General features: G+C 41.3%; 1 protein-coding gene across 1 annotated transcript in view; it reads right to left on the bottom strand.

The window, feature by feature from the left end:
- The window catches only part of PCMTD1 (protein-L-isoaspartate (D-aspartate) O-methyltransferase domain containing 1), a 43,689-nt gene that overhangs the window by 9,905 nt on the left and 18,825 nt on the right, over window positions 1–14,959 (bottom strand). The window contains exons 2-5 of the mRNA XM_075270554.1: window positions 13,766–14,197; window positions 6,746–6,848; window positions 3,113–3,284; window positions 1,298–1,421 (exon numbers count right to left, since the gene is read on the bottom strand). Coding sequence (XP_075126655.1) covers window positions 1,298–1,421; window positions 3,113–3,284; window positions 6,746–6,848; window positions 13,766–14,072 — 706 coding nt within the window. The 5' untranslated portion in view covers window positions 14,073–14,197. The remainder of the gene's footprint in view (window positions 1–1,297; window positions 1,422–3,112; window positions 3,285–6,745; window positions 6,849–13,765; window positions 14,198–14,959) is intronic.

The raw sequence follows: 14,959 nt of genomic DNA, 5'->3' as shown, positions 1-14,959 counted from the left end.
GGCGCTGCGACCTGGACAATGGTAAATGTCTGGGTCACAGCGCCAATAAACTTCCTGGTTATGTTCAGGGGGTATAACATAAGAATACCCCACTAGTAAAGCTCAGGGGAGAATTATATTAAACCTGTATGTGACAATCAAAGAGCAAAAGTATAGTATGCACTCTGATTGACAGGAGGGGGGAAATAGGGACTTAATCCCCTTCTACCCCCCCCCCCCCTCCTGGGGTCACATACAGGATGTGCACAGGGATAGAGAAAATGCTTCTTTGTCTCTGTGCACGCTGCAGACTGCTCCTCCTCCCCCTTCCTGTTTCACTAATGCTTCACTGAAACTCTAAAGTCATGTATCTCAGGACTCATTTGGGCTATGAAGATAATTTTAGATTCATTTTAAAGATGAGAATCTAATTTTTGAAATGATACCAAGATCTTCATAATAGCCCTTACAGATTTTTAGCGAATTGCTGTTAAATACGCTGTCAGGAATTGAGATCTCAATCCCCAATAGCGTTTTCAACATTGAATTGCTTTGGCACAGTAAGGATTAACATGAAGAACTTGGTATCATTTTAAAGAAGAGACTCTCCTTTTTAAAATGAATCTAAAATTATCTTCATAGTCCAAACGAGTCTGGAGATATGGGCATTAGAAGTAAGGACGTAGCAGCTATGTCCTCGACTAGGCAAGTGACACCTTGGGAGGACGTAGAGCTACGTCCTTGGCAAGAAAAGGGTTAATGTACACTGTACTGTAATAATGCATACGCCATGGAGAACAATAAATATATAAATAACCCAGACACACTGGTTAAAGGGTTATTTCCATTTGGGAAATTTGTAGCTTATCCACAGAGTATAAATAAACCATAGAGGCGGGTCCTCTATCCCGGTCTCATTTCAATGTGACTTACAAGAATAATCATAGAATGCACTGGGAAGTCCCATAGAAGACAATGGAGAGTGGAACATGCCAGGTGTACTCTCCATTCACTGCAGCCTTGAGGTGGGGGTCGAGGATCCCATTTTCAAGGCAGATACAGGTTTGAGAGGTGGGATTCACATCTATGGGACATTTATAGGATACCCCGTGGATATGACAAATGTCTGAAATAGAAATACCACTTTAAGGTTGCGCTAATATAACCAGGCTTGGTGCCAGATCTTGACAAATGACAAATACTGAAGGTACTTAGAAAATAAATAAAATAAAAAAATACATGTGTCAGGTTTTTTTTTTTGTTTAGTATTTTTGATATATATCAAGAAGAGAAATTAAGATACAGTAAAGATACTTACGCAATTTCACAGTTTCAGATTTGTGATTGTCATTCTTACTTGGTTGCATCAAGGGGGCAAAAGAAACTGCTAAAATGTTTTTACTTTCCCAAGTATTCTGTCCTGTTCTCTGGATCTGTGTAAGCTGAAGGGTTAAAACCAAGCATGTCAATACAATACTGGCGGCAGTGCTTCATTGTGAGAATCTTACAAACATGTTATAGAGAGTCAGAAAACCTTAAGCAACACAATTTGTGCAATAGAGGACTATATGTAAGAATTTCTAAGGCTGTTGTAGTGGCGCAGTACAAAGCTTGAACAGTCATAGCTTCGCAGAAACAAGTCAGAGTTATTCATACATTGCTGGGTGGAATTGCAGAGGAATGGCTCCAGAATGGTTATTTCATGGAAAGTCCGGGCCACAAAAGTCAGGACAGGTCCTATTCCTGCCCGGTTTTGTGGCCATGCTTCCACAGATCCTATTCATTGAACGAATGGGGACGTAGAAACACGGCCGGCACACAGATGATATCCGTTCAATCACAGCCAGGGGGCAGCACACAGTCTCGTGCAACTATCCTAAGTCTACATAGAGTTTTTGGCATACAAATGAAATGGATGCATATGATATTTTTCACCCATTTCTTGTGACAATATCTGATGAAAACATTACAAAAGGTCTTACTTACCATTTGATGGAACAAATCCACAAAAAAGTAGCAGAGTATTAACAGCGCAAGGCTGAAAGCTGATCTGCCTTCTGCTCATTCCGAATTTCAGCACCTGCACATATGGCAGCCAGGGCATAGTATGGACATAGCAGTTCACGTAGTATGTGAGTACACAAAAGGTGTAGCCTGAAATACTAACTAAGGAGATCATAACCCATATTAGCTACTAGGCTAGAGCACTATGATGGACAAACAAAGCAATTACTAAATGAAAAGACCATGGCATGAATGGGATGGACAGCGGGAAGATCATGGAGAGGACACTAGAAGTCATTCTTTGGGGAAAAGAAAAATATCATCACAGGTTATGGGAACAAAATTTTTGGATTTGATATCAATCCAGGGCTTTATCCAGATTGCCATATCTGGAGCTGAAAAGGAATTTCCCCCTAATATGGGGCAATTTGCACTCACATCATGTTTTTTTGCCTTCTTCGGGAGCAACAGAGTAAGATTACAGGTTGGACGTATTTTTATCAAACCTTATCAACTAAGTTATTAGATATTAGGATATTGCCCTGAACAAGATTTAACACTACGGGTCAAGTATACGTGATGCCGCTCCATGGACTACTGAACACGGCCTAGTGCTGTATATGGCTTCTCTTTGGCTGTCCCATGAAAATGAACGAAATAGATGTATGTATGTATGTATGTATGTATGTGTGGTCGAAACTCCATGTCAGAACTCATGACCACTGTTTCTGATGTTCAGACACATGAAATATAGACAGACATACATCCCCTCATCTGTGTATATGAGGATAAGCCTTCTCTATGTGTGACAACTAGAGATGAACGAGTACTATTTGAAACTCCCATTTCGAATAGCACGCACCCATAGGAATGAATGGACGGGCCACTTCCATTTATTCCTATGGGTGCGTGCTATTCGAAATGGCCGTTTGAAATAGTACTCGCTCATCTCTAGTGACAACCCATTTAACTTAACTGCATATATGCCATTCATTTATGTATAAAATAGAGTAATTTAGCTGAACTGAGGGTGAATATAACTGTAGAATCAAAGCCTTTAACCAATACTTCTTGTCCAAACACAAAAATATCTGTTACAAAAAAAAAAAAAAAAAAAAAAAGTCATCACCTGGTCTTCAATAGGCATAACTAAAATTCCTCCAACTTTCAATAAAATTTTCATGTAATTTTCATGGTCTTTTTGGACACCGGCACCACAATAAATCCGATCATATTGTGGACTGTCTGATGCTATCTCCAAACAATTCCCAACAACGAAATTAGGTTCGCAAAACTCAAATCTGAAACACAAAATGTGACAAATTAAAAAAAGAAAAGCATCTAGCAAAAGCATGAAAATAAAAGTCATTTATAAAAATGTGGCTTGTCCCTGCAGTAAATTACACTATCTGGTTAATCTGTCATTTTATACACTAGCTGTACTTGCAAAACTGTATGGGATTTTAATCCAGAATATCCCACAGATAATGGAGGTCACCTGAATCAAACAGCAGATTCCCATTGTGAACTGGAGTCTACATTGAAGGGAAATTGCTGTTTTTGTCAATAAGATCTTTGAAGCAACAAAGGTGTAGCTGTTACCCCAAAGAGCTCATTGACAAAAACTGTGATATCTGTACAGAACAAATACTTTTATATAGTTTGGTCATTCCGGACAAAGCAATATCAATATGTTTTTTCGGTTTCTTGTGCAAAATAAGGAGAGTATTTTGAGATTTTAATATATTTAAAAAACAAAAAAATATATTAAAATTACATAAAATATATATATATATATAGATAGATAGATAGATAGATAGATATAGATATATAGAGATATTATTTTTTAACTTTCCATACTTTTCATCTCTTTAAGGGGTATGAACCTGCAACTATTTTATTGTTCCTACAATGTACTGCAATACATCTGTATTACAGTATATTTCGCCATATCCTACACTTATATTACACACTGCCTGAAGTGATAACAGACCTGGAAGCCTTCACCAGGCTCCCAGCTATCATGACAACCAACAGGTCAGGTCATAGTACCCTGACATTGCATAGCAGGATTTTATCTTTTTAGTGTTTTTTTTTTTTTTTTTTTTAACATTACCTGGGTAACAACAGGTAAATCCAGATTTATTATTGGAAGCTGGAAACATGTTCTCTCTTTCTAATGGTTGTGGCGCACATTAAATTTTTATTCTTTAACGATACAATTATACAAGGGATTTGGAGAAATGACCACTAGTAATATCAATATAAATAGTAATATAAATCAGCACTTTCATATTGGAATGAAATTCAAAAGGAGATGAAATTCAATCCCTTGAAGACATCTGTCATAATAGCATGGCGACACAGGTATTTTAATCCTTTCACTGCCAAGGGTCTCTGGAAATTTTGCACCTCCAGTAGCCAGAGCAATTTTCATAGTTTTGAGATGGACAATTATACCTGTATGTGACAAGCAGAGACAAATGTATAGCATGCACTCTGATTGGCAGGAGAAGGGTTAATCGGGACAGAAGAGTCCCTGCCACCCCCCTCCTGGTGTCACATACAGGTTATGCAGAGTCAGATTGTTTATCTGTCTCTATGCAGCTGCTGGGCTGCTCCTGCCCCCCCCCCCCTCCTTTTACTGTTACAGTTCGCAAATTGCTTGCTCAGACAGGGGGGGGGGACACTTTTGAGCTCTATATCTTTGGACTGCATCAACATATCTTGATGCTTTAAAATGCAATTTAAAGAGGAGAATCTAATCTTTAAAATTATACCAAGAACTTAATGAACTTACAGTTTTGGAGCTATTCACTGTTGAAACGCTGTCAGGAATTGAGATCTGCAGTTGGATCTCAATGCCAAATAGCGTTTTCAACAGTGAATCACTCCACAACTGTAAGTTTAATCATCAAATTATTGGTTTCATTTTAAAGAGGAGTTTCTCCTCTTTAAAATGCATTGTAAAACATCAAGATATGTTGATGCAGTCCAGAGATATCGGCATTAGTAGGGAGGACGTAGTAATACGTCCTTGGCTACTGTGGTGCCACCTTTGGAGGACGTAGAGCTACGTGCTCGGCAGTGAAAGGGTTAAACTTGGTGCCTGCTCAGGAGCTGAGTGGTTGAGTCGATTTTATAAAGCAGGGACCCAGGAATCGGGTTCATTGGGAGTACAGAGACTTAAACCAGGATTTTGTGGAATGGTGTCAGCGGAACCACCTCAGGATTAATGCTGGGTAGACCAAGGAGATGGTGGTGGACTTTATATAGCAGAGAAGTGCCCCAAATATGGTGGAAATCCAGGGGACAGGCACTGAGATAGTCAGGACCTATAAGTACCTGAGTGTACTCCTCAATAGTAAACTGGACTGAGCTGATCACCTGGATGTGCTGCACAGAAAGGGCCACAGCAGGCTTTACCTGCTCAGGAGGCTGAGGGCCTTTGGAGTCCAGGGGGCACTTCTTAGGGCCTTTTTCAACTCTGTGGTAGCATCAGCCATCTTCTTTGGAGTGGCCTGCTGGGGGAGTAGCATACCAGCCAGGGGTAGGAATAGACTTGACAGGCTGGTTAGAAGGGACAGCCTGGACCCAGTACAGGTGGTGGGTGACAGAAGGAATAACTCCCATCCTATGTATGAGACTGTGACAGCACTTGGCAGTACTGTCAGTGACCGACTGCTTCACCCAAAGTGTGAAAAGGAACGCTACCGGAGATACTTCCCCCCTGATTGATGGAGGTCTGACTCTTGCTATACCCTTAGTTCAGTTTCATACAGATAGATTTGGTTCTGGATATATGGACTGGATGTTGGAAGTAATTTCCAGACCTGGACACCTAGCTTTATAGTAATCTATGATGCCAAGTGTCCCTGCTGCTGAAATAAATAATAGATTTTAGCTATGAGTTGGTACTTTAGTGCCCAGACCACAACTGATACAGGTTTTCTAACTTCACTATGCTAAAGACATCATCAGAAATACAATGATTTTAGGTTATGTTTAAATGGAAGTCTAGTACATTATGTAGTTATTCTTCCCATTAATATGCACTATGATGATACCTCAATGAACCCCTTTATAGGGTAATAAGATCAGGACTCTCTTCATATTTGTGGAAATCAGGATTCAGACACTAGAGCCGTAAACCTACTGCATGCCATGTGGTTACAATCTCTGGTAAACGGTTCTCCGCCACTTAAAGAGGACCTTTCACCACTTTTGGCACAGGCAGTTCTATATACTGCCGGAAAGCTGACAGTGCGCTGAATTCAGCGCACTGTCGACTTTCCCGATCTGTGCCCGGTGTAAAGAGCTTACGGTGCCGGTACCGTAGTGCTCTATGGTCAGAAGGGCGTTTCTGACAGTCAGTCAGAGATGTCCTTCTGCCTCGCGGCGCCTATCGCGCTGTGCTGTGGAGCGGGGAGGAACGCCCCTCCCTCTGCTCACACAGCTCGTCCATAGAAGAGTATTATCAGGAGAGGAAGGCAGCGTTCCTCCCTTCTCCACAGCACAGCGCGATAGGCGCCGCGAGGCAGAAGGACGTCTCTGACTGACTGTCAGAAACGCCCTTCTGACCATAGAAGAGCTACGGTACCGGGCCGTAAGCTCTTTACACCAGGCACAGATCGGGAAAGCCGACAGTGCGCTGAATTCAGCGCACTGTCAGCTTTCCGGCAGTATATAGAACTGCCTGTGTCCAAAAATGGTGAAAAGTCCTCTTTAAATAAATATATAATAAATTACTCCATGAACTTACTTGTCAAAGCTATCGCTATACTTAATAAACACTTCCAATTTTTCCTTGGCATAATCCACCACGTCAGAATGAAGCTCAACTCCATGATTAATGCCAAAAGGACCTAAGACAAAGAAACACGGGTTAACATAGTTATAAAGCGGAACAGATTAAAATACGTCAATGTCTGGAAAAAAAAAGGTCCGGATTCTTTACCATTTCCATCCAGTGGACCCATCTCATAAGCAACACTAAATGGACTTTAAAACTACGACATGTCAAAATAACAGATCATATAATCTGTCTCTGTAATAAGCAATATACTGATAGTACTACAACCACAAAATCAGGCCCTCCAGCAATATTTACCTTTGAATACGACTAGGTTCACATCGGTGTAGGATTCTACGCAGCAGATTATGTCTAAAATCAGCGGAGAAAAAAATCCTTAGCGGAGGACACGATTATAGTCAATGGAGTCTGTGGGTGTCCGCTTTTGTTAGCGGATGGAGACTCAGACATTCGGGTCCCCACGTGGACCTGAATGACAGGGAGATGAACGCAAGTGTGAACCTAGACACCCAACCTACTGTAGGCCCCCTAGAACCCTGCACAGGAGATTCATTGGTAGTCACAGTACCTGTAATACACACAGCAGGGAAAAGAGTTGGATGGCTATGGCAATCCCTAGCAAGGAGCACTTGTTCCTAATAACAGCCTTGGACATTCCCTTAGGAGCACACGTTAGTAGCCCCTTCTAAAAGTGCTGCTGATCCGTTGTCCAAGAAACAAACACTGGTTGGTCGGTTGACTGCATAATAAAATATGTTGTAGATTATGGACAGCACCTCCCCCTCTGTAGTGAGGGTGGTGCTGCCAAAAATCTATGCAGCCAAATCGGCATCGAACGCTCACAGTAGAGATCATTCCTTCCCCATTCAGCTTGCACAGCCCTGTGTAATTTTGCCATGTCTCCTGGCTGATATCTGGCTGTGTAATAACTAGGAGATTCAAACATACAACAGATATATCAAACGAAGACTGTCTAGTCTAAGGTTGCAGTTTAAACATTTCAGACAATATTAGCAAATCTGTCCCAGTGTTCAGGAAGTCTTTATTTTATATGTGCTGGACAGGTCATTAATTTGAGATCAAAATGGGCTGACACCTGACCCCGAACTGATCAGCTGTACAGAGCTGTAAGTAGAGGAGTTCAGACATTGCGGAATTACCAAGGAGGATGTTAAAGCTCATCTCACATTCACTTAAATAGAAGCGGAACTATAAGGCTGGGTTCACACAGGAATTTATTTTGACTGGATTCCGAGGTGGAGGACGCCTCAGAATCTGGTCTAAAAAATGGCTAGCCATGACTGGATGCCGATGTAGTGCACTGGCATCCAGTCGCGGCATTCCGCTCCAGATTAGTCCCAAATGAATGGGCCTAGTCAGGAGGGAGTGTCTCGAGGCGGACGTCTGCTGCTGAATCAGCCGTGAAATCCACCTGGAAAAAAAGAGCACGTTGCTTCTTTTTTCCCGCACGTGCAAAAAAAACGCTCATGGAAAAAGGAAATGACCGGCTCCCATTGAAGTGAATGGGAGGCGGTTTTTTGAGCAGGATTTTGACACGGATTCCATGTCAAAATCCTGACCCAAAAACCTCAGTGTGAACATAGCCTAATAAATGTCTGCTTCCAGCTCCAAAGGAGAAGTCATTTATTTTGGATCTTGGACAAGCCCCTTGAGAGGGCTCACCAAATGTGGGGTGTATGCAGCCCTGTAAAACAAGGAGCAGATAACATGCTTACAAGAATACTTAGATATTTTCTTTGTGCACACTAGAACCCATACATTTATATACAATAGAAACAGTTTTACATCACAAGTCTCATTTACCAAACTATCATTATAAAGAGCAAAAAAGTAAAAGAGCTTAGACAATAAATATTAGAATAGTTCATAGAGAAGGACAAAAAAGAATGAGAATGGGGCAGCGTGTCTGCGTGGATTTCCTCCCATTCTACATAGACATACTGATAGGGGGGGGGGGGAGAGTACATTGTGATCCCTGTACGGGGCTCACAATCTACATAAAAACAAACAAATGAGCATCAAATATTCAGAACCATCAGAATTAGAAGGGGCGAGTTATTACTGGAAAACAATAGGGAGCCTCTCGTTCACACCGAAAAACCACACATTGAGATATAAGGGGAAGCTGCATGAAAACTACAGCCTACAGTACCAAAAGATGACCAGACCCCCTCTCCTAAGTTATAGGCAGCCCCCTAATCTGGAGGACATCACATCAGGAAGGGAACGATCACTTAGATAAGGATTACAGGATCTTATGTATCGCCACACCAAAAGAAACAGGACGGAAACTTAGAATAAAGATCAAATCTCCCCGCCATACAATATAAAAGATGATGAAATATTCACCGGTGCCAAAATGATGTAACTCTGACCACAATCTTATGGAGCGGATTTTGAGAATGATTCCATCTGAAATATGTCCTCCATTCATTTCAGTTGGAGGCAGTAGATTTTTGTTTCTCCTAGCTGAAAAAAAAAAAAAAAAAAAAAAAAAAAGCCCCCTACTCGATTCTCAGGCAGATTTTGCCTAAAACTTCCATTGAAATAAATATTTTATTGGAGCAGTTTTTGGAAGCAGATTTTCAGAATCAGCATCAAAATGAACTTCCAAAATCGCCTTCAATTTCCTGAAGATTTTTTCTGCCTGACCATATTTCTCCAAGTGAACATTCCCTAATAGCATGTTTACACGGCAGAAAAGAAAAATGAATTTCCACCACAAATTCCTCTTCCATTTCCACTCCTCCAGTTTTTCATCACTGTTTTCACCTGCTGATCAGGCTCAGCTATATAAACCTTATCAGCTGAGCGGCTCACTCCGCAGATTCTGCAGCAATATCGAGCAAGATGCTTATTTTGTTAGCATCCTGCTTCTATCTCTGCCTCCCACTGAAAACAATAGGAAGTAGACTGAGGGTGGAATTTGGCACTGATTTAGAGGCAAATGGATTATGCCCCAAATGGGTTTCAAGTTCCATCTGAAATTAAATGGAGTTTGATGCAGAATTAGCAAATTCTGCAGTGGATTTGGTAAAGCAGAAACATTCTGTGCCTGAATACCTGATATCTGTGAACCAAGGCATTTTAACTGCATTCCTTTTTTCTGTCCATGCCGCTTCCTGGTGTCAGTGACAAGTTGGTGGATGGATTTGGCCTCTGTGACGTACACATCAGGCCATTAGTGTGCTCTAGAGACTGCACATTGTAATATCAGGATTTCCATACAGAGATAGCAGCCCTGATTAAGGACAGTACTAGCCTGAAACAGGGCTCGGCAGCTACGTGCACTTTGAAGAGCTGACAGAAAGAGAAGAAAACAGAGGTGGCTGGAAATAGGGACGAACATCAACAGGGGTCTGAAACCCAGGCTCTGACCTATATAAACACTGAGGAGACATATCCGGCAACACCTGACTAACACCACAGAATAGATAAAGCAATGTATGTAATAATACACCTTAGTCATGTTGAGCTACAAGTTTAAATATGACCTTGGAGATGTGAATACACCTATAGAGGTCATGACATCAGACCTACAGAGGGCATCACAACCATGGACCATATTTCAATTCACACTCCTTATCTATGAACTGCTCTGATATTTACTGCTTTAGTTGTTACTCCCTTTCTGCTTCACATCACTTGTTCATTTACTACACTTTTCCGAAATCCTTTAGCATATAAATAGGTGACTGTTCAGATACTGTGCTATACCATACCTGGTGAAGAAACCTAAGCAGTCTCGAAAGCTTGCCATTTGTCCTCCTCTTTTCAGATCATGTGAACGTCCACAAAAGTGGAAGAATGGTGATTTTTAGTGGACATCAGCAGGGTGTGGGTGCCGTGAACAGTGAGGTTCTCCTCTCGCACATGACACAAGCAGTACGCTCATAATCTCATACAGTGAAAACTATATTGAGGACCATCTACAATTGCATTGAAAAGCAGACTTTTATGAATATGGTCTTCTTAAACAAGATGGATGGATGGATGTGAAAACCTCTCACCTAAATTCTAGCTTGCCCAGGGGAAGGCCCTCTCAAAGAGGTGGTGTTTTGGAGAGGCTTCACTTTGGTTTTCTTGCGTCAGGTATTGTCCAATATATACTTAATTTGTAAAAAACTAAGATAAAAACTAAGATAAAGTAATAGATTCAATAGAAAGTAAATGTATTCTGAAACTAGTCACTACAAAGTATGGACATCTTGTAATGCTGTAAAAGCAGAAAGTAAGTGGGTGCTAAATATGTCTATCAAACACCCCCTCAAATCCTGCTATTCTGCGGAGTCATAACCCAGCATGCCACACAAGCTTACTAGTTCTGTGTGGGATGACATGTCGTCTGCCAGGATTTCAGAAAACATATAATGCCAGCAGAGATAGTGAGAAAGAGATAAGTTGGTGCAATAGTGGTGCATAGTTAAGACTCTGTTCACATAAGCATTGGTTTTCTGTTTCATTGGGATTCCATGGTTATAGTAATACAAACTGTGATGGCAGCCTAAAATAATACAGAAAGCCCATTGAACCATGGGGCACTAATGGTCATGGTCTGTATTAAAAAAAAAAAATGCATCAAAAACAGAAGTGATTTCCTCGGATGCAGTTTTTAATTTAATTTTCAATTAAGTTACTGTAACTTAATTTTCATCTCAACCACAATGTGTGAATATACTCTTATGTAGAACTAAGGGCTCGTTCACATCTGTGCTCGGGGTCTCCGTTCTGCAGATTTCCGTTTCCTGCATGAAACTGGACAGGAGACGAAAACCTGCAGGCATCTTTCAAACCCATTCATTTGAACGGGTTTGAAAAGTGTCCGGCCGTGAGTGCCGGTGAGCGTTTTATGCTCTCCGCGGCAAAACCGTTTTTTGTTTTTTTGTTTTTTTTTTTAACCAAAGTCGGACATGCTGGACTTTGTGTCCGGTTTTTAAAAAAACGGTGTTGCCGCTGAGAGCATAAAACGCTCACCGGCGCTCACAGCTGGACACTATCTGACAGGTTTCCGGAAACCTGATAACAGAGACCCGAACGTTGGTGTGAACCCAGCGTAAGAACAAAAAAGATGACTAAGGGTGCATGCACACTGAGTAAACGTGCGTGTATTTTTGCAAAATACACGTGTAAAAATAAGACTCCCATTGACTTCAATGACATTTTACAGGCGTATTTTTACAAGAGTATTTTTACAGGCGTATTTTTACACGTGTAAAAAATATCATTGAAGTCAATGGGATAGCAAAAATTACAAGTGTAATTTTACTCTACAAAATAAGCTAGCGTTTACTCAGTGTGAACTTACCCTTAATGCGCAATTTTAGTTACCTACGGCAGTATAAGGTAAGGAGAAGAAATTTATTAATGACAAAGAAACTTTAGCAAATCTTAATGAGGACCCATCCGCAGGTCTGAAAAGCCCAAATGCCATACACCATGTGATATGCGCTGTCACCCTGAGTATTTTGTTTACCGAGATCTGTACAGACAATCCAAAGATATAAGCCTTGTTAGTGTTAATCCTAATTGGAGTATACTTGCTGAATGGGCAGAGTCAGTGTATTGTATGCCATCCCTATTACCACCCACTTGGCTAGTATACCCTAATTTGTATAAAAACTGAAAGTGCTTATATGTTTTGAATGGTTAAATAGATTTGGATAAACAAAACACCAAAATGACAATGCCTAGTAAAAATTTGCAACTTTTGCCTTTCTACACTTCTAAAGAGTCAAGAGAAATCTCAGAAAAGTGGGTAGGTGTATCCTGGAGGGAAAACAACCTCCTGTGGGCTGACAGATCTTCTGTAACGTACGCCAGAAATAGAGCCCTGACAGCCAAAGATGCACCAAATTTATTAAGAGTTAGCCCCAGATGGGGCAGCAGCCAAGGAAGCTTTCACTTAAAGGGGTTGTGCTGTTATGGACACTTATTCACTTAAAGGGGTTGTGCTGTTATGGACACTTATTCCCTATCCGTGTGAATGGAGTGCTAGTGCACTTGCGTGTCTTATAGTAACTTGGAAAAACTGGTAACCAAGTGAAATCACAGGTGGCCGATTACATTAGTGCAGTGGTCAGTATTCTGTCTGAAAGTCCCCTTACATTTAGGGGAAGGGGATTTCCATCTCCGACATCTGTGCATGTCCCACCACTGGGACCTGCATCTATCTCAAGAACGTGATCGCCTGACCCTTTTCTCCCTGCAATGAAGGGAGAGATGAATACACATGTGCTGGTTTCTCCCTTCACTTGTACAGGAGTTGAGGAGGTCTACTCGGCCATTTTTGGAAATCCTGTTCAAGTACAGAGAGACCTGCACATACGCAGCTATCTATTCTTTCCGTTTGCCTGCTATTATGCAGGGGTTAGGGGACTGCTGCTCTCGAGATAGATGCAGGTTCCAGAGGTGTGGATCATATATGAATATGCCCTAAACGCCCGAGATGAGAATAGCCCTTTAACATCTTTTATGGCCTCTGCTCATTCGGTTAAGAATCCCATAGTGTAAGAAAACATACACATAAATGTGGCTGGAGTTATGAATATTCTATAGACAGCTGGATATCAAACCTTCTGGAAAAAAATAAAATAAGATAAAATCAGTCTTGCTTAGGCCTTGTATTAATGGAACACTCTTACGATTTTGCTTGAGATTTAATAATTAGTCACTGGTCCCGTAGATCACCACATTCTTGTAGTGGAATAATACAGTATATTGCACATTTCCTTGCAAATTATTAGTATAGACCTGAAATCTAGAACTGTGTCATAACCTGTCCTAGTTGATTGTCTCATGTCACTACAGTAATATTGTATTGCAGTCACTTACTCCTATATCTGATACTACAATTTGTAGCCTGCTACTTGTGTTATGACTGAATACAGTATTTCACACAATAGCCAATCTAATAGCATTACAGTTATAGGAACATAAAAAACACTTTACCTAGTATTAAGCCCACCATTGTACTTAGATATCCAGTTCCACTTCCAAGGTTAAGAAAAGACAACCCTGGTTGAAGCTTTAATGCCTCCATGACCTCTGAATAGATGCAAGGTGCGGACAAGTGTATGTTGCCATGCTTCCAGGCCAAGTCTTTGTAGGCATTGTCCCTGTATCCTTCCAGGTAGTATTCCCCTCGATCGATGGCTCTGAAGGCTTGCTCTACTTTTTCTGTGCGTATGTATTGTGCTTCCTTTAGGTTATCGATTAAGTCGTCGTTGTCTTCCCCAGCACTTACTGCTCCTCCCATCTTCTATCAGCTGCTTCTAAATTATTTGGTGAGACATTCGGCAAGCACAGAAGAAGTGTCAGCAGTCACCCACTTGTGTGAGCTCAGGTCTAGCAGGTCAGCAGTGCACCTACCGTACAAGCACCCTGTACAGGAAACAAAATGCAAAGGGCTTGGGTTACACAGGCAGAAATAGAACAAAGGACAAATAAAAACTATTCCAAGTGAGGACAAGTATAAAAATAGAACAATGGTAGAAAATTAACTTGTATGACAAATATGACTGATTATATCATTATTTCAGCCATAAAGTACACTTAAAAAAAAAAAAAAAAAAAAAATTCCCTGCCTTACAGGGGTTTTCCTATGGCAGTGTCTGTGCAGCTTCTGTGGTGGAAAAGGCCGAACGAATGTTGCTCAAATTTGCCCCGGACCCCCCCCCCCCCGCCCCGCGGCCAAAGCAGTGGTTGAACAGCAGATTCTCCCGTCATCCTCACACAAACGGTACACCCGATACCCTCCATGTGTCCACACACAGGCTGCATGTTCGCTGCGGTCACTACTTTCTATTATACTCCGTTTTCCACAGCTTACACCAGCCACTGAGGTAGAGAAGGCTGACGCCATTTTCGGCAGCTTGCACACACAATAGAGCGAGCCTATCCGAGAACGGCTCAAGGACCTGTGATGACGTCATCTCGGGTCCTTAAGTCTAGCCTGAACATAAATTTGTTGTTAGTGGTCGTGAAGTCTGGTCATTTACCGGCATAATAAGTAGCCTATGCTTCATTCTAGGTTCCAATCTATGTATGTGCCAATTGGCAGCCAAATCCGTTCAGTCATTTTTGCATGATTGAGGAACAAACATCCAAACACAAAAACTTTCACATTTAGAATATTAGTAATAT

This window comes from Leptodactylus fuscus, chromosome 4, assembly GCF_031893055.1.
Source record: "Leptodactylus fuscus isolate aLepFus1 chromosome 4, aLepFus1.hap2, whole genome shotgun sequence".
In the NCBI taxonomy this organism is placed as follows: Eukaryota; Metazoa; Chordata; class Amphibia; order Anura; family Leptodactylidae; genus Leptodactylus; species Leptodactylus fuscus.
This window is presented reverse-complemented; position numbering and strand designations above follow the sequence as displayed.